Source organism: Oncorhynchus kisutch, linkage group LG11, assembly GCF_002021735.2.
Source record: "Oncorhynchus kisutch isolate 150728-3 linkage group LG11, Okis_V2, whole genome shotgun sequence".
Classification (NCBI taxonomy): Eukaryota; Metazoa; Chordata; class Actinopteri; order Salmoniformes; family Salmonidae; genus Oncorhynchus; species Oncorhynchus kisutch.
Genome location: NC_034184.2, coordinates 61,703,061 through 61,730,317, shown reverse-complemented (window position 1 = coordinate 61,730,317; position 27,257 = coordinate 61,703,061). Strand labels below are relative to the sequence as shown.

The window sequence follows — 27,257 nt, the reverse complement described above, 5'->3', positions numbered from 1 at the left end:
TTCACTATTATTCTACAATGTAGAAAATAGTAAAAAGAAAAGAAAAACCCTGAAATGAGTAGGTGTGTCCAAACTCTTGACTGGTACTGTAAGTGGACGCACATGGCATTTCGGCAAAAAAAGTATAAAATAAAAAGACTTTACACCGAGTGTACAAAACATTAGGAACACCTGCTCTTTCCATGACAGACTGACCAGGTGAATGCTATGATCCCTTATTGATGCCACCTGTTAAATCCACTTCAATCAGTGTATATGAAGGGGAGGAGACAAGTTAAATAAGGATTTTTAAGCCTTGAGACAATTGAGATGGATTGTGTATGTGTGCCATTCAGAGGGTGAATGGGCAAGACAAAAGACTTAAGTGCCTTTGAACACCTATGATAGTAGGTGCCAGGTGCACGGGTTTGTGACAAGGACTACAACACTGCTCAACCACCTTCCTGTGTATCAAGAACGGTCCACCACCCAAAGAACATCCAGCCCACTTGACAACTGTGGGAAGCATTGGAATTGAATTGAGGCTGAGGGCAAAAGGGAGAGGTGCACCTCAATATTTCAAAGGTGTTCTAATGTTTTGTACACTCAGTGTATATCGGAGTTACGGCTGTTGTCATAGAGAAAGATTAAGGACTTATCATGGATATAATCCGTTTTAGCATGGACAATTCCACTGAGGGCTTCCACCACTTGAAAGTAGTCAACTGGGTGGGGATTCCTATGAGTTGGGAGTAATCATCCAATGAAGACCATGTACTACTTTAAAATGGAGATCATTGGCACAGCCCACGCTACAATGGTGGAGATGAGTCCTATCTAGCTCTATGGCCTGTTGTTCACACACACATATCTGCCCTCTCATTGGCTCGAAATGGTCCAATATACAATCCTTGTTGTAGCTGAGAATCCTTGGGATAAGGAAGAATGCCTTGTTAAAGGTATACTCAGCAAAATGACATTGCCACAAGCATCACCAGAGATATTGGGATGAGCGCGATGCAAGACTTCGCTCACACACTGTAAATGCACAGGTTCACTTCACACTTCACAGCGTGGTAGCCAGGGCACCGAAACAGTGGAGAAGTTGGGCCACGCACTTCAATGCTCTTAGTTGTTGAAATTGACCCACTATTCGGTTTACTTTCTTCATCCATGTCATGTCGCTGAGTCTACCTTTAATGCCTTGGGATCTCAAGGGCTAGAAGGGATTCAGCTTTTGTCAAATTAACGTCAAAAAATGATTTAGCATTTTAGCTAACCATAATTCTAACTGTTTTCCTAACCAAATTCTCCTAACCTGCTACAAAAAGTCAAATCTGACAAACACTGCATCCCATCTAGTCAAAACCATATCAAGGGCCTGCCGGCATTGCAAGTGAGTCACTGGGCTTGTTTCAGTGGTACGGCTGAAGCAACCAACTGCAGACAAAAGTCGAAGTGTGAAGTCGGGGGAAGTGCATCTGCGACAGCTGAAAGTCTGACACGGATTTGGTTTTCCAACAGCAAGGCTCAGTGCAGCATGGCAGTGTGCCATTGTTTATAAAAGTTTGTTATGTCAAAATAAACATGTCTCCAACCCCCATATCACACACTAAAAATAGGCTGTGTGTGTAGATTGTACCAAAGACAGTACAGTATGACGGTAAGCAGAAAGTGCTTCTACAATAGAAGTCCCCGATCACACGAGTAGGCAATGTCATGGCGACGTTGGCTCGCTAAACTTCTGCATAGAAACACGTGATCTGGTCTAACGGTCGTCTCGTGCATGTGCCTGCCGTCAAATCAAAGGCATTCCTTCGATATAAAGTAGTGACAGACGAGTAGTGTGTCTGAAGTGGAGGCAGTACAGGGCTTAGCATGTTTCTCGAGGAGGCTAAAAATAGATTTGGGCTTGGAAAAGTTGAATATTTTCAGAAATAGTCAGGTAATTAGTTAAGGGAGGAGAATGAGGGGAGGTTGAAAATACTGAGGGAGGCAGAGGATGGGTTTGAATCTGTTGGAGCTAGCAATACCAAGGGAGAGGGTATGTCGAGGAGGGTTGATGTCAAGTTCAAATAGAGTGAGCCGGACTCCAGTTTGAGTTCTGGAGGTGAAATGTAAGGGGTAGAAGGTGTTGTGAAGAGCTCAGAGCCCGAGCAATGCATTGATGGACGGTTATGATAAGACACATTTGGTCCAGAGGGAGTGAGATTTTTTGAAGAGGGTGGAACCAGGCCTTTTGGCTAATCCATAGTTGTTTTCAGGTTGGGTGGAAAAGTTGGTGGGTGCTGTTGAGTCGGTGAAGGTTACCCGATGTGCACTTATGTTTGTTTGTGTTTCTTCAGATCAGAGGGAGCAGGCACTCCATGCGACGCAACCTGGGCCAAGATCTGTTTCTCGCTTTGCTCATTAGGAACAGGGCACCATTGAAAGGAGTGATTTCTTTGGTAGCGTTAAGGAGCAGTTGGAAGATTCCTGGTGTCTGTGACACCCGTTGTTTGGTGCGATGCAGACCCGGTGGTGAGCATGGTGAAACAGAGAAGCCCCTGTTAGTCCTTTTGAGTCAGTCTTAACCCGACAAGGTCATGTTAGGATGTATCAGTTAACCTGTTAGAGCATTTGTGGCGAATGCGCTGTTTCAGGCTAAACGTTTATGGTCATGTCGCAACTGTATGTAGGAGGGAGATTCCAAGATGTGGGAAGTGGGCATGGGTAGTTTCGGTGGATAAAGTTGTGTGCTTCAACTTTAGGGGTGTCCATGTTGCTGGGGATTGGAAGTGTATGGTGCGAGAGAGACAGTTTGAGGTGGCTAGAGTCAGAGTAGTGCAGAAGGTGCTGTATGCTAAAACAGTGAATAAAGTAGATAGGTCAAGGGTGAGATTCTGAGAGGATCCTTGTGAATGGTAGATCTGTGCCAGCATAGAGGGATACGTCAATGAATGATATGCTTCAGTAAGGTTTGCTTCTTAGTGTTCATAGCAATGTTTATCAACTGCTCTGCAGAAATGTAAAATAAATCACAGAAAATAGATGTGTTGTCAGCTGCATAAAAGTACTTGGGGGTGCAAGATGACTTCATAAGAGTTACATGGTGTGTTGAGTGGTAGTATCCCATCCTCTCAAGCTGTTGGCCTGGGGTAGGATCAGATAGGGTTAAAGAACTGGAATAAGGAGGTGGGTTTTAATGAGTATAGTGTTAGTTGGCATGGTAATTAAAATATTACTTTTTTCAGTTTCACATTTCTATCACAAAGTGTAATGGATCTATACTATAGTTCAGTTGTGGTAGTAATGTAACATATTGGATGCAAACTGCCATTAAACCTCACCTGAATATATTGTTTTTAACAAAAATGAAAACGTGTCAGATTGTCACTGAGGTTGGAGTAATAATATGTTCAACTACTTCAGACATTGGCTCGAATCTAGGTTGTGCCTTCACATTTCGACAAAATTAACTACTATGGAGGAATTTAACTTCTCAAACCCTGGCCTTGACTGCTTGATCTGTTTCGCAAGCGTTCCGGAAGTATCGCGATGTTGCGTCTTTGGGCTTAGAATTCTATCAATTGGTGAGAAGAGACTCATATCATATTCATTTGTACACTGTATACATCTGAATCTCGGAAAAGTTGCTTCCAGTTTCAGACATGTCTTAAGGTCCCGTTCGCCTGGGTCAAACAAAAACAGTAATTATAGGCCTTTGATCACATGGTTGTAAAGTTCATGCAGTCGACATGTAGGACAGTTGTTATCCCCATAATGCAACACACTAAAAGGAGACTTTGCAGAAGTGACCCGTTTGAACTGAGTGAGCCCCCTTAGCACAGAGCAGAAGTTTCTGTTTGAGGAATATAATATGTCAACCTAACTTACGTTTCCACTGAAACTCCGCTCTTGCGTCTTTCTACGCCTGCTATGTTGGGTTACTGAGTGAGTGAGAGATGTGACACTGCCAGCTAGCTTGCTAACGTTAGCTGAGTGCAATTTGGCAGCTCAACACAAACCCTGTAATTTCACTTTGAATTTCCATTTGCTATGATTGGGCTAAATAGCATGAGAGATACTTAAATGATTATCCACTCTAGTTAAAACTGAAGTGAGCAATCTAGTTAGCTAGACAGTTAGCTAACTGCTAGCTAAACTACTTTACCTGTGACTGAGCCCTCAGCCATTCAATCACACAGTTGGCAGTCGCTCACGTTCTTCTCCCACGCGAAGTTTGTAGCTAAGATTTTTTTTAAACAGCTGTTGGGAGATTAACAACCACAGATTAAATGCCACTTTGTATTTATTATTCCCACCAAAATAATAACATGTCTCCCCTCCTTACATGATTGACTGCGGTATAAACGAACGGTTGTGTGAAACACGAGCTCTGACGATTCTTCCTGCAAAGGAGTTTGAAGTTATAGAACTTTATTGAGACTCACCCGCAGGACGGTTAGCCTTCTGGTCGGAATAACCACAAGGGGGACAGACCCGTCCCTGTCCACAGACAGTGTCACCAGATACCATTGACTTTAGAATGAAATATAACTGGACTGGACTGAAATAAATGAAATATAATAGAACTGAACTTAAATAAATATAATATAACTGAACGTAGACTCTGTGAATTACTTTGCCAAGAGCAGAACCGCAGATATTGAGATGAGGGAGATAAAAGACAGCGCACCAAAACAGCGGGGAATTTGAGGCTCGTGCTTCAACGCTTTTAGTTGTTCCGGAAATTGACCCACTTTGCTGTTTACTTTCTGCACCTATATCATGTTGCTAAGTCTACCTTTAACTCAAGTAGCATAGTATAGCATGGAATGACCTACTGTCCTCCATGCTAGGTTCAAATATACCCTTCTTCAACCTAGCCTCAATGGAGGAAATTCTTCCCACAGTATTGTACAGACAAAGGATCCCACAATATTGTACAGACAAAGGATCACACCCCTAGGCCTATACATCCATCACAGCCATAGTGTCTAAGCGAGGCCAGACAGACAGTCATGGAAGGAATCAGGGTCGACAGAGGCTATGATGGATGTTTTGTGGACTTGGATCACTGGGCTGTTGATTTAAAAAGATTTCAGAGATAATGCAACTCTGCAAAAGGTTAACTCTCTGAGATGATATTCCAGGCTATAAATTCATAAAGAGCTCGGTCAAATGCAGTCTATGCTTAATTTTCAGTCAAGACTTTTCGGATAATGATTTGTTATCATGTTAACCTCTCATCATTGTCTTTATATACAGTACCAGTCAAAAGTCTGGACACACCTACTCATTTAAGGGGTTTTCATTATTTATACTATTTTCTACATTGTAGAATAATAGTGAAGACATCATAACTATGAAATAACACATTGGAAATCATGTAGTAACCAAAAAGGTGTTAAACAAATCTAAATGTTTTAGGTTTTAGATTCTTCAAAGTAGCCACACTTTGCCTTGATGACAGCTTTGCACACTCTTGGCATTCTCTCAACCAGCTTCACCTGGAATGCTTTTCCAACAGTCTTGAAGGAGTTCACACATATGCTGAGCACTTGGTGGCTGCTTTTCCTTCACTCTGCGGTCCAACTCATCCCAATCCATCTCAATTGGGTTGAGGTCGGGTGATTGCGGCGGACAGGTCATCCGATGCAGCACTCCATCACTCTTCTTCTTGGTCAAATAGCCCTTACACAGCCTGGAGGTGTGTTGGGTAATTGTCATGTCATTGTCCTGTTCCACTAAGCGCAAACCAGATGGGATGGCGTATTGCTGCAGAATGCTGTGGTAGCCGTGCTGATTAAGTGTGCCTTGAATTCTAAATAAAAAACTGACAGTGTCACCAGCTAAGCACTCCCACACCGTCACACCTCCTCATCCATGCTTCACCGTGGGAAATACACATGCAGAGATAATCCGCTCACCTACTCTGCGTCTCACAAAGCACGGCCAGACAGTCACCACAGTGAAAAACAGGACAGTTACTGGAACAACCCCAAAAAATTATACAAACATTTTTTCCAATAATGAACTCTTAGTTTTTGTAAAATATATAAACATTTTTAACAAGGAAAATTGGGGTTGTGGTTGTCATCAATAACCATGTAAAAATAATATGGCTCAGTTGGTAGAGCATGGCGCTTGCAATGCCAGGGTTGTGGGTTTGATTCCCACAGTGAACCTGTATGCACTCACTACTGTAAGAGTGTCTGCTAAATGACTCAAATGTAAATGTAATAACCTTGACAAACAGGTTTACTTTCGCCCTGTTCAGTGGTATGACCAATGATTTATGCATTCAGTTTATTAGGTGCACCCATCTAGTATTGGGTCGAACCTCTTTGCCTCCAGAACAGCCTAAATTATTTGTGGAATGGATTCTACAAGTCGGAAACTTTCCACAGGGATGTTGGTCCATGCTGACGCAATGGCACCACGCAGTTGCTGCAGATTGGACTGTGGTACGACACCAGGCAGGATGGGTCCATGGGCTCATGCTGCTTACGCCAAAACCTGACTCTGCCATCAGCCTGACGCAACAGGTACCAGGATTCGTCAGATCACGCAATGTTTTCCACTCGTCAATTGTCCAGTGTTGGTGATTACGTGCCCACTGGAGCCACTTCTTCTAGTTTTTAGCTGATAGGAGGGAAACCCAGTGCTGCAATAGCCCATACGTGACAAGGATCTTCGAGTTGTGCCTTCCGAGATGCCGTTTTGCACACCACTGTTGTACTGCGCCGTTATTTGTCTGATGGTGGCCCGCCTGTTAGCTTGCATGATTCTTGCCATTCTCCTTCGACCTCTCTCATAAACGAGCTGATTTTGCCCACAGGACTGCCGCTGACTAGATGTTTTTTGTTTGTCGCACTATTCTCGGGACACCCTAGACACTGTCATGCGTGAAAAGCCCAGGAGGGCTTGCACCTACGATCATACCACACTCAAAGTCATTTAGGTCACTCATTTTGCCTATTCTTAACATTCAATCGAACAGTAACTGAATGTCCCGAAGCCTGTCTGCCTGCTTTATATAATAAGACACGGCCACTTGACTCACTGTCTGTAAGAGCTTTTCAATTACCGTGAATGGGGTGGTGTATCCAATAAACTGGCCGGTGAGTGTATATACACTCAATAACTGATAGGGGGCGCTGTGTTGTAAAAAAAAAAATATATACAAATAAAATAGAACATTTTGGAAGCAAAAGAAATGCATGTATTACTGTCTACTTTCGTTTTTGACACATTTATTCTATAATATACACCTTAATGCATAATTTTAAATTATATTATGTGAGCTTAACATAAAAATAAAAACATATATAAAAATGTTTTCCTTAAAGTAGAATTTTTTTGAGATTACTAATGTTACTGTTCCCACTACAACAACAAAATACTTATATACATGTAATTTTGTCCTTGAAACATTGTAGAATTGTAGACTGTAGAATTCCATTCATTCCTATGAAGGTCTGCTACCACTGGAGAGTGCCATCTGAAATATGGCCGACCAGTACCTTCAAAGCCTCTCAATGGCCAATACATAGCATCAACAATTCAGGGTTTATATACATCATTGGGTACAACAGCTGTAGTTAAAATCAGCTCGAGGGAGCGAGGAAACTTCTTGGCTTTTTCTGTTTACCCAGATCCCACATTTCCTGTTTGAGTGCCTTCTGGGTTTCCTCAGTTCCTGTAGGCCTACCATTAGATCCAGCTCATTGTAAGTGGCTATTTTCCTGCTCACATGGCGGGTTTCTCCCTTCCTGCCCGCACTGTGACTGATCTTCACGGGATCCATTGCTAGAGGACATCACTCTCTCCTTTCAGCTCTTAAGTTAAAAGTATAGCCATTACTGAACCCCTGTTGGTTGACTATTCAACATGAGCCTGATATGATGCGCCCAGCAAGTATTCTCTTCTGCATCAATCAAGAGGACATTCACACTGTTCAGATTCCACATTTGATGTGCATCGATTTCGGTAAGTTGAGGCGTGGCGTAATAGCCCATGTTCTTCTTTGGAATATGAGTGCTCTTCAAAGGGTTAGAGATGGACATTATATTATTTTCAATAAGTCCGAAATTAGAACTTTTATGTTGGCTAACAAATGAACCTATTTAAAATATGTGTATTACTGTATGCAAAACAATGCTTTCTCATCAGAGTACTATTCCTGTGTGGTTCAAATTATTTATGAATATACTATTAGTTGCCTATAGGCATTTTTTTACAAAGTTGTGTTGTTGTGTTATCTTGATTCTTCCCCCGGCTATACCACAATCTCTGATGTCTAGAGAGCAACAGAGCTCTGCTCATGTGATTCTTATTTGATTTAGGTTATAAGGTGACAGTCAAGTCATGAGATCCTCCTCTTCCCGTCCGTCAAATTTCTCATCTAAAGATTCTTTATGGAATACGAGTCGGTAAGACCCTCTAAATTCTGTTGATACTGAAACACTGTATCACCTCATAATATTCAGAGACTATTCTCTTGTGTCTAAAATCCTTCAATCATATTTCTTTGTGCTATTGCTTTAGTCTAGTAGTAAGTGTAAATTGACCAAGAGCCTATCATATCTGATTGAACACTTTTGTTATTCACCAGCAATGTTTACCGCTACAATTACAGGCATTCCACGACTACAGGCACGCACTTCAATGTAATTTACCATCACTGTTATACCTATGGATGAATATTTTTCAGACCTCGTACCTTAACTCAATAGATCTGATAAGTATTTATAGACTGCAATTCCCCAATAATAAATACACGAGCCACCATTGAGGTTTTTCAATCAGCTAAATTATGTTTTAATGCGTTTCTTTAGGCTTCAATTAATATAAACTATTTTACATGTTTATAATTAAGTACCATTTAAAAAAAAATAATAACACAGTAGTACAGTCAATTGGTATTTGTAAATATATATCTGACTGGTAAATATATATAGGCAGATAGGCATTTAGGATCATAAACAATACTGTTTATAGCAAAGGCCAAATAGAGTCTTAGAATATTAATTATTGGACACATTTTCCTTTTCACATAGCATATTATTCGATGACTTCAGTACAGCCTCGAATAGAGGTAGTTTTTTTTTACTGCGGATTGTCTCTGAGTATTATGTCCGAGATCATAGACATGCGCAGAGTTCTTCCTTGTTTGTCTCCGTCATCAGAGGTGGGTGAGAGAGAGAGCGGGAGGGAGAGTGGTTGTGAATGTCAAGACAGCGTTGCATTCGAAAGAGAAACGGAGAGAAGAGAAGAAAAGAGACGAAATTCAGCGATTGCAGAGAGCACATATTATAATTGATTTCACAGAAATATTTCTGATTGTAGAAAATATTATCGGGAAAGTATCGTATTGAACATCAGCAAAACATGATGGAATCCGCTATTCTATTTTACAGCAAGGCAGCATAGGACAGTAATTAAGCGATTGTGTTTTGGTTATTTGCGCAAGGGATTCGGGCGAGAGGAGAAGAGAGGAAGGGAAGAATTTGTGTCCATTCCCGTTTCCCTTGGGGGCAGTGAAGTCATAGGAGAACCAAACAAGTAATTCGAGAAGAGACGCATTTTTGTCATTTCGCTATCTAGTTAGTATCCTAAACTATCAGTTTTCCACCCAGTTACACACGGTTAGACATCACGTAATTTTCCTCGGCAGTTGTTTTTTCATGATTTAGGATTTTCTCAACAATTCTTGCCATCCTCTTCTGGGCGATTCCCTGCTGAAGGATGCCTGATCAAATATCGGTGTCCGAGTTTCTCTCGGAGACAACCGAGGACTACAATTCTCCGACCACATCCAGCTTCACGACCCGTTTGCAGAGCTGTAGGAACACAGTCAACATTCTGGAAGAGGTAAGGCCACATCATGTTATAACATTGAGTCAGCCATGGCTGCAGATGGAATTGCGTGCAAGAGCGACCATTGCGCATTGATGAATCATGCCACCACAGATATGACATAGGTTCAGGAGGCACAGGCTACTTAAATTATACAATGCATGTTATTATCCTAAACTCCATATAGTGGTAGCAGGGTCCAGAGTTGGTCGTTCGAATAGACTCTGCATCTGTGTCCAAATGCCCAAAGTTGTACTGTATTCTGCAGAATAACCTCAGAAAGTGTCCTACACAGAGAGCACTGTTCTGATGTGCAAGCAATACAAAAACAACATTTCTGTGATGAGCATTCCACCATGGCAAGCAAGGTTAGATTGTGATGGCTAGAATTAGACTTATTTGCATGCCTATTATTATAAACGGCCTGCTATCAATTGGCACTGTCTGGTGCCATTGGCAACTTTGTAACACTTTCTGTTGCCATTTACACTGTAGCAAACAGCACATCAAGGACCATGTTATAATACATGTCTGTTTACTGTCCCTTACAGGTGTTGGGAACAGTTCTTTGTCCCTGTACAATCCCAGACTATTAGAAGCAAAATGGCCTATTTAAAACAGTTAATATGCATCCTATTCTTTCCAAGCCGAATCATTTGAACATGTGTCGTTAAAAAAAAAAAAACACAAAGACCTACTGTCCTAGAACTTACCAGTTACATTGTTACAACATGCAATAATGGTGTCCAAAGGATCAGCACAATTGTGGTTCGCTTTTATAGTGTAGTGATGATGTCATGATGGCCTTCTGTGGTTTGCTCACACTGAAGCCTATGTTAATTCTGTGCAGTTCAATTGAGCTAGTTTTGCTCCTACTGCTGCTGGCTGGTGTTGCCAGGCAGAGGGGGAGGATTGGGTAGGATAGAGGAGAGGGAAGGGAGGGAGGGTGTGTTTTAGGCCTTACAGCTTGCTGGTCTCTCTCTGTTGCATAACTCTGAGCAGAGCAGCCAGGCTGTAGCATTGGAGTGTGCTGGCTGTCTCCACACAGAGTGGGGGTAGGGATGGATGGAGCAGCAAACCCTCCAGCTTCCAGCCACTCTCTGACAGAGATATTGACATTTACAATGATTCTGAATCAGAATGTCTCCCTCCACACATATGGCGTTAACATCAGCCTGATTCTAAACCTTCTAAGCCTGTTCTTACAATCACAATCAGTGGTGGAAGAGCTCGCAGGCAAGTAGCCTACACACGCACGCGCAAACATGCACTCACAAACACACACACTCACAGGATTGCACATCTGATCAGTGAGGTGAGTGTAATCAGGTGAATCCGGGTGGAGACCATGGAGAGCAATGCATTCTCAGCCCATCCCCATCTGCACTGGCTTTACCATGAGATAATGGGACATCAAAGAAGGGCAGCAGCATGCCCTGTTAAAACCGACACATTACCTCATTTCATTACCTCATTTTTTTCATTGAATAAAATAGAAAGAGGTCTATGTTTCTCTTGAAGTCATTGGTTTAATGTTCTCATATAGTGTATATAAAATGGCAGCCATGGCAGATGATCAATGCTGATAATCATTCATCTCCCTCTGCATGTTATCTCAGGCTGTATCCCAAATGGCACCCTATTCTCTAAATAGTGCACTACTTCTGGTCAAAGGTAGTGCACAACATAAGGAGTAGAGTGCCATTTGGAGTGCAGAAACAGTGTCAGTGGTTTCATCTTCCATTTAAGAAAGGAGGCAGGAGAGAGAGAGCAGTTCCTGACATTGGAAATCCCGAATTTGAATCCGTTGCGTCCGTGCAACTCCTTCAAGCTAAGAGACAGTGGATTGTCATGTGCTCTGCTGTCATGTGCTCTACTGTCATGTGCTCTGCTGTCATGTGCTCTGCTGTCATGTGCTCTACTGCCAGGCGTGCTGAGGACTAAAGAAAGATGTTAGGATGTTTCTGCATCCTCTGGAAATGAGGCTGAAGAAACACCTTGAAGTAGCCTAGAGCTTTGGTTTCAAATGGATAACATATACCTGTAGGACAATCTCTGTTTATTGTTTCTCACCCAATAGTGATGGAAATGTTATTATCAGTTATTACAACAGTGTCCTCAAGGAAACTGAAGTCCTTCCCATAGAAAGAGCCATAGTAACTTGACTTTACAGTATGCTTAAATGACCAATGATATCTTTCTTTGTTCTTTTTTTATTTTACCTTTATTTAACTAGGCAAGTTAGTTAAGAACAAATTCTTATTTTCAATGATGGCCTAGGAGCAGTTGGTTAACTGCCTTGTTCAGGGGCAGAACGATAGATTTTTACCTTGTCAGCTCGGGGATTCGATCTTGCAACCTTTCGGTTACTATCTACATGATAGTACATTATATCTACACGATAGCACATTACAGTGCATCATATCTACATGATAGTACATGCTGCATGGTTGTTCGAAATGGTTGACACATTTTTGCATATTGTCTCTTCGTAGATAGATAGCGTAATATGCAGAATGGCTGGTCATGGCCTATGTGTCGTAGCATTTAGAAGTTCCACCCGTCTCTCCCCGAAGGCTTATAGTACAATAATAGAAGAATCTTTACAACCAAGCCATGTTTATTCTCATTTTACATGACGCTCTTATCCAGAGCGACTTACAGGAGCAATCCGTGTTCAAGTGCACATCGACAGATTTTTCACCTAGTCAGCTTGGGGATTCGAACCATTAACCTTTCTGCTACTGGCCCAACGCTCTCAACCGCTAGGCTACCTGCTGATTCTCCACACAGAGCACATTTTTGTTCATTTAACAACAAGGAAAGGCTTGCGTCATGGATCACCTCTCTGGCTCTGTGCCTCCCAGCTCAGAGAGAGAGAGACTGCAAAACAAACTTAAAACATCTGTTGGAAGAGCCGCCATGTGCGCCCGGCCCGGGCTGCAGCAGTAACCACTCTGGAATTGTAGTCCGGATCACATGACGGGGACCATTATACTGGCCACAAAAGAGCAACAACGTATAATCTTTCTTATTTAAACAGACAAGAGGCCATAGAATCAAGCTTTTCCCGAAACATTGATCTAAAATCAGTAGAGAGCAGAAGACCTCGCCAGGGTCCTGCCCTGGGATACTACATACACCTTCCAGATGGCATTCCTCCTCACTTTATGGATTTCCAACTCTGTAAAAGTTCAGCAGTATTGCCATGGCCTTTGAAAAGAGTCAGGGTGAAAAATGTTGGCCATGAAGCATTTGAAGAGAAGCCACCAAAGATGCTAAAGTGGGCCTATTTGGTTTGTGCCACATGTTCACCATAACCAGTGAGGCAAAATGGGAGGCTATTCTCTCATTCTCTCTTCAGAAAAGGTAAATAATTCCCATAATAACCTTCCCACCTTCATTCAACTGTCATCATTACAGACCTTCCAATGTCTCTCTGTTTCTCCAAGTAATTTTCCCAGTATGTTGACGAGGTAAATTATGCAAAGGTACATGGTGAATATTTAATGGTGTAACCTGAGGAGGAGAGCTGACCTGCCGGAGGAGGACAACAGTTGTCAGCCTCCCTCCTCGGGCGTCTCAACACAGTGAGTCATATAAAGGTGCAGAGGGGGAGATGCAGCGACATCAAAACTTCTTACTTCAACTCCACACCTGAATTATTTATGGATGGCTGCTTGGAGAGACAAAGATGTTCACGATTCCCCTCCTCAAAGCAGCACTGTCCTTATTAACGCAACCCAGTTTGCCCAGTCACAACAGGGAAACGCTCCCCTGCCTACAGTGCATTCGAAAAGGAAAAAGGGAAGGAAAAGGAAAAAACTTTTTCCACATTTTGTTACGTTACAGCCTTATTCTAAAATGGATTAAATCGTTTTTTCCCCTCATCAATCATAATGACAAAGCAAAAACAGGTTTTTAGATGTTCTTTCAAATGTATAAAAAACAACAACAAAATATGACATTTACATAAGTATTCAGACCCTTTACTCAGTTGAAGCACATTTGGCAGCGATTACAGCATCGACTCTTTTTGGGTATGACGCTACAAGCTTGCCAAGCTCTCCTATTCTTCTCTGCAGATTCTCTCAAGCTCTGTCAGGTTGGATGGGGAACGTCGCTGCACAGCTATTTTCAGGTCTTTCCAGAGATGGGTTCAAGTCCGGGCTGTGGCTGGGCCACTCAAGGACATTCAGAGACTTGTCCCAAAGCCACTCCTGCGTTGTCTTGGCTGTGTGCTTAGGGTCGTTGTCCTGTTGGAAAGTGAACCTTCGCCCCAGTCTGCCCTGAGCGCTCTGGAACAGGTTTTCTTCAAGGATATCTCTGTACTTTGCTCGGTTAATTTTTCCCTCGATCCTGACTAGTCTCCATGCCACTGAAAAACATCCCCACAACATGATACTGCCACCACCATGCTTCACCGTAGGCCAGGTTTCCTCCAGATGTGACACTTGGCATTCAGGCCAAAGAGTTCAATTTTGGTTTCTCCAGACTAAAGAATCTTGTTTCTCATGGTCTGAGAGTCCTTTGAGTGCCTTTTGGCTAACTCCAAGTGGGCTGTCATGTGCCTTTTACTGAGGAGTGGCTTCCGTCTGGCCACTCTACCATAAAAGCCTGATTGGTGGAGTGCTGCAGAGATGGTTGTCTGTCTGGAAGGTTCTCCCATCTCCACAGAGGAACTCTGAAGCTCTGTCAGTGACTATCGGGTTCTTGGTCACCTCCCTGACCAAGGCCCTTCTTCCCAGATTGCTCAGTTTGGCTGGGCAACCAGCTCTAGGAAGAGTCTTGGTGGTTCTTAACTTCTTCCATTTAAGAATGATGGAGGCCACTGTGTTCTTGGGGACCTTCAATGCTGCTGACATTTTTTGGTACCCTTCCCCAGATCTGTGCCTCGTCACAATCCTGTCTCAGAGCTCCACAGACATTTCCTTCGACCTCATGGCTTGGTTTTTGCTCTGATATGCACTGTCAACGGTGGGACCTTTATATAGACAGGTGTGGCTTTCCAAATCATGTCCAATCTATTGAATTAACCACAGGTGGACTCCAATCAAGTTGTACAAACATCTCAAGATGATCAATGGAAACAGGATGCACCTGAGCTCAATTTCGAGTCTTATAGCAACGGGTCTGAATACTTATGTAAATAAGGTATTTCAGTTTTTTATTTAATCTAGATTTGTCAAAAAAATAAAAATTCTAAAAACCTGTTTTCGCTTTCTCATTATGGGGTATTGTGATTGATGAGGAACATGTTTTATTTCATCCATTTTAGAATAAGGCTGTAATGTATCAAAATGTGGAAAAAGTCAAGGGATCTGAATACTCCGAATGCACCGTATGTTTACTGTTTATATTTCTATCAGTGCTAAAACGAAATAGGAAATAACTGCAGCCGCGTACTAATGCTGTGCACGTCTTGCATAACAGGAAGTGACATCATTATGGTGTTGAGGGCAGTAATGGAATCTGGTATGGTTAATCCACTACTGTGCCCAACAATACACAAGGGATGTTCTGAAGAATGGTTAGAAAATATTCATGCTCATCTGCAATTTAATTCCCTGAAAGGTTCAGAAAAATGTGTAGAGGAGGACTTCATGTACAGGCAGGCTTTAGTTAAGCTTCCCTTCCTTTGTTAGGGAAATCGTAAGAAGATGTTGGCTTTTTCTAATGGAAAACTTGTAGTTCCAACTTGCCCTGATCTTGGCATCTTTGAGTTAGTATCTTCTTATCCAACATGACTGAATCATGAACATTCGGGACAACCAGCCAGCCAGACTCCCTTGTGAGGCCCTCCCTTGTCTCTGCCCTACAGATGGTTCTTTGCGTCATTGAGTTAGCTTTTTAAACCAGGGAGAAACATCGCCTGGAACACAAGGGAAACCCTCAGTGGATTTGCATTCCTCTGAGCATGCCTCTCACACCACATCAGTGTGGAAGTGTGAGGACAAATCTTTGTCTTTTCATAGTCATCTTATCCAAACACTGAATTTCTTGGCAGTTACAATTAAATTTTTATTTCTTCCTTCTTTCATTTTGGGAACATCAGATGAGTGACTTTTTGTGAAATTGATGTCAGTTTCCACCTGGCGAAGAGTGAAATTGATAGTATACTATCTTGTCAAAATGACACAATTGGATGGTCTCAAATGAATACTGATTCCCTCCAGCCATTTCAGTGGTGTTAAGCTATGAGAGTGACAGTTTTGCTGTCATTCTGACCTGAGGAGACTGTCAGCATCTGACATGAATTGGACAAATAGTCGTGTTGTTTGCTCTTCAGTAGAATGAAAGAGAAAAATGGCACCTCTGTTGACTGTTGCTAATTGTACTGCTCATTAGAGGATTTAAGGACCGCAGCATAGACACACAGACAGACAGTCTACACACAGCATTAGGATTTATGATAGCTTCAGGACAGTGTTTCCGTTAGCCGGTAATAGTCAGCTTTTGGCCTACATATATATATATTTTTAAGTCAATAAATCAAACTCCTGGTGGCCAACTGTCCGGGAGAAGAAGAAAAAAATCCCATTGCGAAATAATGCTTTTTAAACTATTCATTGATGGAAATACCAGTCGATGGCAATACATTTGACCGGCCATGCTTATTGTGTATAGATTGATTCACATAATTTTGTGAAATTAAATTGGCGCGTGTGTACAGTATATTCATTATGTACCTTATTTATCACACTTGTACAGCATACAGATAGCGAAAAATCTGTCAGACAGCATGAGAGCTGCTGCCACAGCATCTCACACAGCAAATGCATAGGCAACGTGCATCACACACCACTTTGCAATGAGCTGGAGGCAGTATGCATTTAGAAAACATATACTTAATTGTTTGAAACCTGAACGTTTTACTACATATTATGAGGCATGTTTTACCCTGCTTCAAAGTAGCCTAGCCAAAATCACACCCTATCTGTGGATGCAATTATTTTATATCAACATTATTACATTGTCCATTAGCCAAAGGCACAATCTTAGTCATATTAGCAACCCATGCTAGTTGCTACATATTAGATCTCCATTCTTTCTAAATGTGAACGGATATTTTAAGCTCTGTCACATGAAACCGCTCGCATGTGCGGTCCTGTTTGACAGTGTTTTCCCGTTAATTGCATTACGGAACGAACATTCACACGTAGCCCAGACCTGCTGCGCTTATAATGTGAATAAATAATAGTTTATCAAAATTTTAAGCTAAACATTCTGATCTGTTGCATCAGCCTCATCGTATTTATTTTATTTTACGTAGACTAGGCCTACTGGTTGTTTGAATTTGGGATCTATCGTCCCACAACTGTCCCAGAGTCCGTTTGGAATAGGCTATTTCTTTCTCGACAAGCTGACCAATTGAATAGGTCAACTTTTCTACTATGGGGATAGTAGGCTAGTAATTTTGCTGTTCATTACTCGTCTTGTTGGCTGAGGAAACGTAAATGTGGACAGTTATTCTAACATCTTCAAAGTGTGCATCAGAATTCGGTAAGAAGGACCGGACCGCACGTCGTTGCATCCTCGATTTCTATGTTCTGCTAATATGAATTACCATAATCGAAATGTGATTTATGTCATTCTGAGCAGAGTGGGCGGACGCCCTAATCAGGTTACGCACCCAATGCGTTGGCTTCCGGTAAATTTAAATTAAAATGTTGCCGGAAAACCTGCTTCAGGGTCTACTTTACTGAGAAAATCTGCTGCATACCTCAGGATATGTATGACACAACTTCATTTGTGGGCCTCCGTCCAAACGACATGTAAACGTAACACCGTTGGCCCACGATGACACACATTTGTTTTTGACATGTTGTTTACACTTGAAGGAGATTCCATCTCAATGTGCCTGAGTGAGATGCACATGTTTATCCTCACGTGCAACATATCTAATTAGAAAACAGTGGATCCATCTGCCAGCCCCCCATATTAAACTGGGAGAGGCTACCCAAGACCTGTTGGTAAACCATAAAATGGAGACATCAGCTGTTTGAATATCTACCTTTAGCGACAGAAGAGGAAACTGTATATCGATGTTGTTTTCTGCTTTTTTTTCTTGCATGGTTTTTCTACTTTTCATTGCATTGCACAACCAGCGACGAGAAAGATCTGTTCTAGCCTACATTTTTCGCTTTGGTATGATGCAATGTTCCTATTGAGAACAAGTCTTGTGAACACTTTGAATAATTCAAGAGAACGAGACAGGTTTCGTCATATCCGGGTTTTACGTAACAAAGTGAATGCAGGCTATATGCAGGCGTCTTACCTCAACAACATTCACAACTCAGGACAGATGTGGCTAGCTGAATTATTGATTAAGTTGAGGCTTTTTAGAATTTGTCCCCTGTGTCACGTGCAGGCAAATTAAACAGAACAGTGTTTATCGGCATATTGCATGACTTGGCTCTCTCTCACTGACGGCCCATCACATTTTCCATCCTAGTTCAACCACAAAACAAAAAGTGCAAGCAAAAGGCTGTCCTATAAAAAGTGCTCGTTAGGTAAACTGTCAGCCTTAGAAATCTGACTCATAATCCCCCGAGCGAGGCAGTATCTCCCATGGTAACACAAGGGGGGTCAAATCGTAGTTCACTGTTTAAAAGTACCATATAAGCCTATAGTATCTGATAACTCTTGTTGCTGAGTTCCATTAGAGAGTTAGAGGAGAAGGCTGGCGATCAGGCAGTGGGGGTGTCTTGAGTCCATGTCTGAGTCCATTTAACAACAGTGGCCACTCAGTATCCCCCACCCTCCCTTTGCATAAATCAGAGAACGAGCAGGGATCAGAGCCCTGACAGCCCCACTGCCGGAGCTAAGCCTGGTCAGGGGCTAATCCGCTGTCTGCTAATAGCCCTTGATGATATATGCAGTGCAGCTGTGGCAGGAAGAGAAGGTAGGCCAACAGCTGGAAGCCCGGGCCAGAGACTGATTATCCAAATCCCTTGGTCTCTCAGACAGCAAACAAATCAACAAACAAGCAACTGAAACAGCATCCGAACACAAAGCCCAAAACCCTCCCACTGTGAAAGAGGCACGCCACAGATAGATTCGAAATATCGCTGGAGGATTTCTTTAAGGAGGGTTGGAAAGGATGTTTTGAGGTCTTAACCGGGTCACAAGACCTCTTCATCCTGAGGCGTGGCAAATTGGCAATGGGATGCATGTCTGAACCAGTATTGAAACAAAATAGCTTAAATCTGCTTTTCTTTCCCATCATTTATGTGATAATGAACGAGCCCCTCCTCTTCTCTGAGTTTGTGAGTGCTTGGGTCAATGGCCTTCCTCTAGAACTGGCCTGGGGGTTGGAGGAAGGCAGCACTGCTCAATGCTCACTGATGCATGCTCCTCTCCTGGCCTGAGGGGGAAATACTCCAAGGCTGACTCTGTTTCAAGAGGACACAATGGTGTTGTGCCTTGGACCGTGTGTGTGTTGTCAGCTGGGCACTTGATATAGTGTTTCATCTGAAGTGCTGAACATGCCTGCCAGGGGATGGCTTGTTGGCTCAGATGTGGATTTACACACGCTTGCTCCGTTTGAACGGCAAGGCTTTCCTAGAGCCTACAGAGGTCACTCTGCCCCCCTGGCAGGCCCGGCTCCAGGATGACATGCCCGAGGGGGCTTTTTAAATCCACGTGAGGTGGGGGGGGGGGGCACAACTAGTATTGCTTTAGAGCTCCAATAAAACAAGGTAGATTGGTCTTACTACTTCTCATACTGTAGGTACAAAAATGTATATGAAATGTAGCCGTACACAGTCAACAAACCGTCGCTTTGTATAATAACACGCGAATGATGCGTCCCCACTGCGACATGTGTATCGAAAATGCCGCCATACCTGGAGTAGAAGGCCTGCACATAATTTGCGCCTACCAACACGTGAAGATCAGCTCGATGAGCACCACTAGCTTATCAACGATTCTGACAGGCTTCATCGCTTCAACTTCAATAATTACAACTGTAGATTACATTTCTGTCAAATTTGTGGCGCTGCGCAATGAGCGTAATCAAGGCGCCACGTCTCCGTGGGACAGTATCAAGTTCCAGAAAAGCAAGCTAAATCAGTCTAAGTGCGTATTCTATAGTCATAGCTGATGTGAAATGTCCTACACAACAGTAGCTCATTTGAATCTGCCGCTATTAAGAGTAAATGCCCATTCCGAACTCACACACACGCTATAGCAAGAGAGCAGGGAGGGGGTGAACAAAGTAGACTGTGTCGTTTTCATGGTATTGACATCCCTTTTACAGTAGCCTATCACACGACGACTGTGTAATGCAATGAATGATAACCGAGTGATTTAGGCTACACGCGGTATTGGTCCTACATACCAAATGTACTAAAATGGAGGCCATTTTGCACACAAGAAAGCATGCGATGTTGAAGAGAAGCCCCACGAAGACTAGTAGACCAAGATGCGCTCATTAAAACAGCACACACCGTAACCATCAATTCAGGACCATGGACAGAAGGCTACCGCCAGTCAGCGCGATGAAAGGGTAACGTTAGATGCACTGCCAATTTGACATCTTAGTCATTTAGCAGACACTCTTATCCAGAGCGACTTACAGTAGTGAGCGCATACATTTTCATACTTTTTCATACTGGTCCCCCGTGGAAATTGAACCCAAAACCCTGGCGTTGCAAGTGCCATGCTCTACCAACTGAGCCACACGGGACCGAGTTTAACATCACCTCAGAGCACAACCAATAGGCTACATTGGTAATTGTCCCGATACCCGTCAAATAATACAAAGCTGGATATCTATCAATAACAATGAGAACCGCAAAAGCAAGCAATGACATTAAGAATCACAGATAAATCCAAAAGATGCATTGAAGTAAAAAGCAAAGGCCTAAACTATACATTACATTAAAAAAATTCAAACAACCAGTGGGCTTACGTTAGGGTCAACCAATGAATGAATAATTCTGGCACGGTGGCCAGGGCCATAAAGGTTGTAGCTTACCAGTTAGATGAGTTGCAGCCTCCTCCATGCTGTGCTGAACCTCATGAGAAGTTTCTGATTCCATTCTCCTTCCTGGCGAAATGTACTTGTCAGGTCCCTCTCAAATGCCTTCTCGACAAGCTGGGATGTTCGTCGATGTAACATGCTGAACCTCGGTGGTTGGGCCAGCAGGCTGCTCATTGAGCTCGGAATCGCTCTTGACATGGGGGTCCCCTGTTTTTTTTTGCTCTTGGCAGTGGCCAGCCATGTTTGGATACCCACGCTGCTTAGCCAGCTAAAATTATTCAGCTCGCGGCTACCCAAATTTACCTGAAGCTAGTAGCTACTATTTAGCCTATTATTAGCTGCAGCGATCTGGAAAAGTAAACAACTTTCCCCTTCTCTGCGAGAAAAAAACGGTTAATGTAACCACGCCCCAGGTGGGATCCAATGATTTTCCTAAACAAGGTAATGAAGGTGGTACCTTATGACATCGCATGGCTAGGTACCCAATCAGAATGCATTTAGGGATTTTAACAACAAAATATTACATTATTACCCCCCCCCCCCTCAAATCATGAGTGCGCACCTGGCAAAGCCTCTGTTCCCGTCTGTGCTACTAGCAGGCCCGACAACACTACATTAGCAAAACTGGTCATTGTGATTCATATATCATTTGTTATGTTTATGGGGAAACAAAACTGGGGGAGGTGGGGCACAAATACTATCTGGGTGGTCAATGCCCAGCTTTGCCGCCACGTAGAGCCGGCTCTGCCCCCTGGAACTGCATCAACACTGCCTTAGGACGGTTGATAGCAACTAGATAACAATGAGAGGAAGTCTTATAACATGAAAATGATGTTGTCTAGCAGGTCTAGGATACACCAATATTTCAGCTATGGTTATCTCCTGAATGGCTTTAGTTCTTTAGTGACATTTGTCACGAACCGGCTCAAAGTTCGTAACAAAAGGGAGACAACGTGGAGACAAGGAATAACAAAATATATTTATTAAATCAAGTAAACTAAATACAATTAACAATGGTGTGTGCAATCAGTAGAGTAAGTGAGTGTTTTGCATGCATAAATGTGATAATGCGGGGTGTTGAAAGGCGCCAAAGCAAACAACCAAAGGCCACAAGAAAATCGATAGAGGTGTCTGCATGGAGAGAGCCTCTCCAATGAATGGGGAAGAGGTGCATTATTTACACCCGAGCCCAGGTGTGTCCCATTTCTCTGACGACCCTCCCGGCTCCGCCCACCGACATCCTATTAAGGAAAACAAGAGCAAAGAGAAAGGATTCGGCAGACCGAGTGGGAGGGTCGTCACACATTATGCGGTAGAGGGGAGGCCATGTCTGAGGCTGTGAGGACATACAGAGGACATACTCGGTGAACATATCCCTGTTTGATATTGCCTATTGCTCAAGTGTGTGTCTATCACCGTGGCCAGTGGGAATGGATACACCTGTGGTTCTTTCACCCGACGGACTCCCATAATCTGTGAAACTTGATACACGTCCACAGAAAACTCCAAGGAATGCTGTAAAGCGCAGGAATGTAGGCTGCGACTCTGGTACAGGGCTCAAGGCCATGTGGTGTGAAATGGAATGCAACCACTCAGGGACTAGAAATAATGCGCTACTTCTGATTGGCCGTTTTATCGAAGCGGAGTGAGCGGCTCGTCCCCTTGGCTGTCACAGCCAGATACCTTTGGATCTACTGCATTGTGGGTTGAGGGCCGGAAGCTGAGTTTGTAGAGATATCCACCGATCACTGATAAGAGGGATAATAGTGATAACCATGGTTACTTTGAGTTGAATGGTTTGTTTGTGTTACTGGAGGATTTTGGGGTTCAGCTTACTGCACTCATACTCTCAGGCCTCATTTCTGAACTACACCACATTAGTGAGAGAGATTCTTGGAGCCTTTTGTGACAGTCGGAGTGTTTTCAGATGATTTCCCTCTTGGCTGGCGGTGTTCTAAATAATTCTAATTTGCTTGATGGTTGATAACAACAGAAGGTGTTTGTATTGCATCTAAAATATTTATTTTTGAATTAAATAGACGGAGAAGGAATTTATCTAAGAGGTCTTGTACTTTAAAATGTAAACATTTGCTCAAAAGGAATTTCCTCTTAATCTTTGCTTTAAAAGTAACCTCAAGCAACCCTCAAGTTAACCTGCTCTCCATTGTATTCAGGTGAGCGCTAAACAAGCATATCCCTGGGGTGGCAGGGTAGCCTAGTGGTTAGAGCGTTGGACTAGTAACCGGAAGGTTGCAAGTTCAAACCCCCGAGTTGTCGTTCTGCCCCTGAACAGGCTGTCATTGAAAATAAGAATAAGACTTGCCTACTTAAATAAAGGTAAAATAAAAATCCCATATCTAGTGAAAGGAGGGTTTAATCATGAACAACTGTCGTTGTTGGGGACAGTAGAGTTTATGACAAAAACCTTTGTTTCTCTGGGGTCCCGGGCAGGTAATTCAGCCTCATGCGAATAGCTTCGTGGTGATTGTCTGCCTTGAAAATCCCTCTGCTCCCCCCTTGTGTTTATATTCTCACTCCTCTAAATGGAGCTACTTTTGGAGATGTGGCTGACTGTCATGTTTTAATCATCACTGAGGTACCTTCAGTCCCCAGTCTCAGTTTGTTCCATTCATATGAATAATGATGTAATGGAACTATATAGGGCGGCTTACTGTTCCTCATTTATGAATTATGACTGACTCCAACATGAGATTGATAAAGTTATGCTTGTTTGAGCCCATGTGAGCAGTGTATACTTCAGTGGTGTATGGTGTGATAAAATACGCTCACAAGAGAAGGATGTAGAGATGTAGGAAGTCACCAGTGTGGTAACACACGATGGCTTGTGTACTCCACTTCTCCAGTCCTGACAAGCAGTCAGTCTCCTCTCAACACAGGAAGCTACCTCAAAGTCCTCCTCCATTGCCTGTTCAGACCAACCACAGCCAATCCAGCTGAGCAGCCAGCCTCTACTCAACATATGTTCCCTTCCCTGCCCTGCCTCCCTCTCTGGCCAACACCAACAGCTGAGTTAGGGCTAGGACACTCTCCCTAGGCCCTATGACACTCTCTGGCATCAATGATTGGTTTGTTTTCCCAAGTCCCTACAAGTGAAGTACCCTTGTTCCATATGTTAGCCTACTGTATAGAAGAGGACCTTGCACCACCAATGTCCCTCAAAGTTTACAGTGTTAGGGCCATTGCTCTTTAATTTGCTAATTCTATTTTCACTCAACGTCTGGGGTGTGATATGCTGAGCATTTGGTTCTCTTCAGAAAAGAACCATCCACCCAAAAGCTGCCTTAAATTGTTCTGTGTGACATAGTCTGACCTTTGGAAATGTTAAATCCTCTTATTTAAATCTTCCTGACTGGGAGCGTTCAGGCGTCCCCCAGCTCCAGGCCAGAGAAAGGGATGTTCACTTGTGTCCTGCCAATGGAAACTGTTCTCCGCCTTTCCTGTTAGAATCGCGCCCCATTTTCGGACAAAATGCAATGGGGAAGACAACGTTCAGTTCTAGAGGCATATGCTCTTGTCAAAGTCAAACCACTCTTTGGCGTCTTAATGATTGACTTACTGAAGCTTGCTCGAGCCACGCTGGTTTGACCTCCACTCAACACTTACGTGCTCGCCGCGAGGCATGATGACACATTTCCCCCGTGTCATCAGTTTTGTACTTGGCTCACCTTCAAGATGTATCTGTCTTTCGATTTTCTGTGTCCTGTGCTTGTGTGATCACATTTGAATGCATAGATGAAAGTGAAAGTCTCAAGGTAAGGGGAGGTTAAAGGGAAAATCCACTCAAAAACTACATTTTTATTGTCCACTGTTTTCCACCATTTTGCATCATCATGATGTGGCCGGTGACACTTTGCTTCTTGAAAGTCCAATATCTTGAAAACTTGACCGCTGACATGCAAATACATGTTGGGACTGTAAAAAACAGAAATACCTTATTTACATGTATTCAGACCCTTTGCTATGAGACTCGAAATTGAGTTCAGGTGCATCCTGTTTCCATTGATCATCCTTGAGATGTTTCTACAACTTGATTGGAGTCCACTAGTGGTAAATTCAATTGATTGGACATTATTTGGAGAGGCACACACCTGTCTATATAAGGTCCGACAGTTGACAGTGCAAGCCATAAGGTCGAAGGAATTGTCCGTAGACAAGATTATGTCAAGGCACAGATCTGGGGAAGGGTACCAAAACATTTCTGCAACATTGAAGGTCCCCAAGAACACAGTGGCCTCCATCATTCTTAAATGGCAGAAGTTTGTAACCACCAAGACTCTTCCTAGAGCTGGCCACCCGGGCCAAACTGAGCAATTGGGGGAGAAGGGCCTTTGTCAGGGAGGTGACCAAGAACCGATGGTCACTCTGACAGAGCTCCAGAGTTCCTTTGTGGAGATGGTAGAACCTTCCAGAAGAACAACCATCTCTGCAGCACTCCACCAATCAGGCCTTTATGGTAGTGGCCAGACGGAAGCCACTCCTCAGTAAAAGGCACATGACAGCCCGCTTGGATTTTGCCAAAAGGCACGTAAAGGACTCTCAGACCATGAGAAACAAGATGCTCTGGTCTGATGAAACCAAGATTGAACTCTTTGGCCTGAATGCGAAGTGTGGGAATGTTTTTCAGCATCAGGGACTGGGAGACGAGTCAGAGGGAAAAATAAAATTTCCTACATTTTTGAAAAAGGCTGTAACATCACTAAATGTCAAGGCGTCTGAATACTTTCCAACTGCACTTTTTCCACATTTTGTTATGTTACAGACTTGTTCTAAAATGGATTAAATCGTTTTTTCCCCCTTTTGACTAGTCTCACAGTCCCTGCTGCTGAAAAGTAGGTGTATCACACAATTCCCCAATGACGTGTATCACATTTACGTAACTATTCAGACCCTTTCAGAGGGGTTGGGTTAAATGCAGAAGACACATTTCAGTTGAATGCATTCAGTTGTACAACTGACTAGGTATCCTTCTTTCCCTTTCCTTTCCCTTTACTCAGTACTTTGATGAGGAAAAAATTTATGTAATCTATTTTAGAATAAGGTTGTAAAGTAACAAAATGTGGAAAAAGTCAAGAGGCCTGAATACTTTCCAAGTACACTGTATAGGAACGACACCAAGAGACAACAAAAATACTATTTATCCACGATTCATATATACAGTTGAAGTCATAAGTTTACATACACCTTAGCCAAATACATTTAAACTCAGTTTTTCATTTAATCCTAGTATAAATTCCCTGTCTTAGGTTAGTTAGGATCACCACTTTATTTTAAGAATGTGAAAGTCAGAATAATAGTAAATATAATTATTTTTTTCAGCTTTTATTTCTTTCATCATATTCCCAGTGGGTCAGAAGTTTACATACACTCAATTAGTATTTGGTAGCGTTGCCTTTAAATTGTTTCACTTGGGTCAAATGTCGTTTCGGGTAGCCTTCCACAAGCTTGTGAATGGCCATCACAAAGCCCTGACCTCAATCCTATAGAAAATGTATGGGCAGAACTGAAAAAGCATGTGCGAGCAAGGAGGCCTACAAACCTGACTCAGTTACACCAGCTCTGTCAGGAGTGAATTTTGGCCCATTCCTCCTGACAGAGCTGGTGTAACTGAGTCAGGTTTGTAGGCCTCCTTGCTCGCACATGCTTTTTCAGTTCTGCCCATACATTTTCTATAGGATTGAGGTCAGGGCTTTGTGATGGCCACTCCAATACCTTGACTTTGTTGGCCTTAAGCCATTTTGCCACAACTTTGGAAGTATGCTTGGGGTCATTGTCCATTTGGAAGAGCCATTTGCGACCAAGCTTGAGATGTTGCTTCAATATATCCACATAATTTTCCGTCGTTCTATTTTGTGAAGTGCACCAGTCCCTCCTGCAGGAAAGCAACCCCCTAACACGATGCTGCCATCCCCATGCTTCACGGTTGGGATGGTGTTCTTCGGCTTCAAGCCTCCCCCTTTTTCATCCAAACATAACATTATTTCGCACCAAAGTATGTTAATCTCTAGGAGACAGAACGCGACTCCTTCCTGAGTGGTATGACGGCTGCGTGGTCCCATGGTGTTTATACCTGCGTACTATTGTTTGTACAGATGAACGTTTGAAAATTGTGGAGGTCCACAAATTTTTTTCTGAGGTTTTGGCTGATTTCTTTTGATTTTCCCATGATGTTAAGCAAAGAGGCACTGAGCTTGTAGGTAGGCCTTTAAATACATCCTCAGGTACACCTCCAAATGACTCAAATGATGTCAATTAGCCCATCAGAAGCATCTAAAGCCATGACATCATTTTCTGGAATTTTCCAAGCTGTTTAAAGGCACAGTCAACATAGTGTATGTAACCTTCTGACCCACTGGAATTGTGATACTGTCAATTATAAGTGAAATAATTTGTCTGTAAACAATTGTTGGAAAAATGACTCCAAAATGAT

The 27,257-nt window shown here is 42.8% G+C and overlaps 2 protein-coding genes across 8 annotated transcripts in view; one reads left to right on the top strand and one right to left on the bottom strand.

Moving 5' to 3' along the window:
* The window catches only part of nfx1 (nuclear transcription factor, X-box binding 1), a 33,237-nt gene extending 28,837 nt beyond the window's left edge, over positions 1-4,400 (bottom strand). The window contains exons 1-2 of one of the 3 annotated variants that reach the window (XM_020494718.2): positions 4,313-4,400; positions 4,133-4,227 (exon numbers count right to left, since the gene is read on the bottom strand). In XM_020494718.2, the coding sequence (XP_020350307.1) occupies positions 4,133-4,154 (22 nt within the window). In that variant the 5' untranslated portion in view covers positions 4,155-4,227; positions 4,313-4,400. Of the gene's footprint in view, positions 1-4,132 lie in introns of all 3 variants that reach the window. The other 2 variants (XM_031836033.1, XM_020494719.2) reach the window with 2 other exon arrangements.
* Positions 4,401-7,774: 3,374 nt separating this feature from the next.
* LOC109899463 (arf-GAP with SH3 domain, ANK repeat and PH domain-containing protein 1) overlaps positions 7,775-27,257 on the top strand; it is a 72,025-nt gene continuing 52,542 nt past the window's right edge. For 3 of the 5 annotated variants that reach the window (XM_031836032.1, XM_031836029.1, XM_031836031.1), the window contains exons 1-3: positions 7,776-7,953; positions 8,310-8,396; positions 9,711-9,837. In XM_031836032.1, coding sequence (XP_031691892.1) covers positions 8,332-8,396; positions 9,711-9,837 — 192 coding nt within the window. In that variant the 5' untranslated portion in view covers positions 7,776-7,953; positions 8,310-8,331. Of the gene's footprint in view, positions 7,954-8,309; positions 8,397-9,710; positions 9,838-27,257 lie in introns of all 5 variants that reach the window. The other 2 variants (XM_031836028.1, XM_031836030.1) reach the window with 1 other exon arrangement.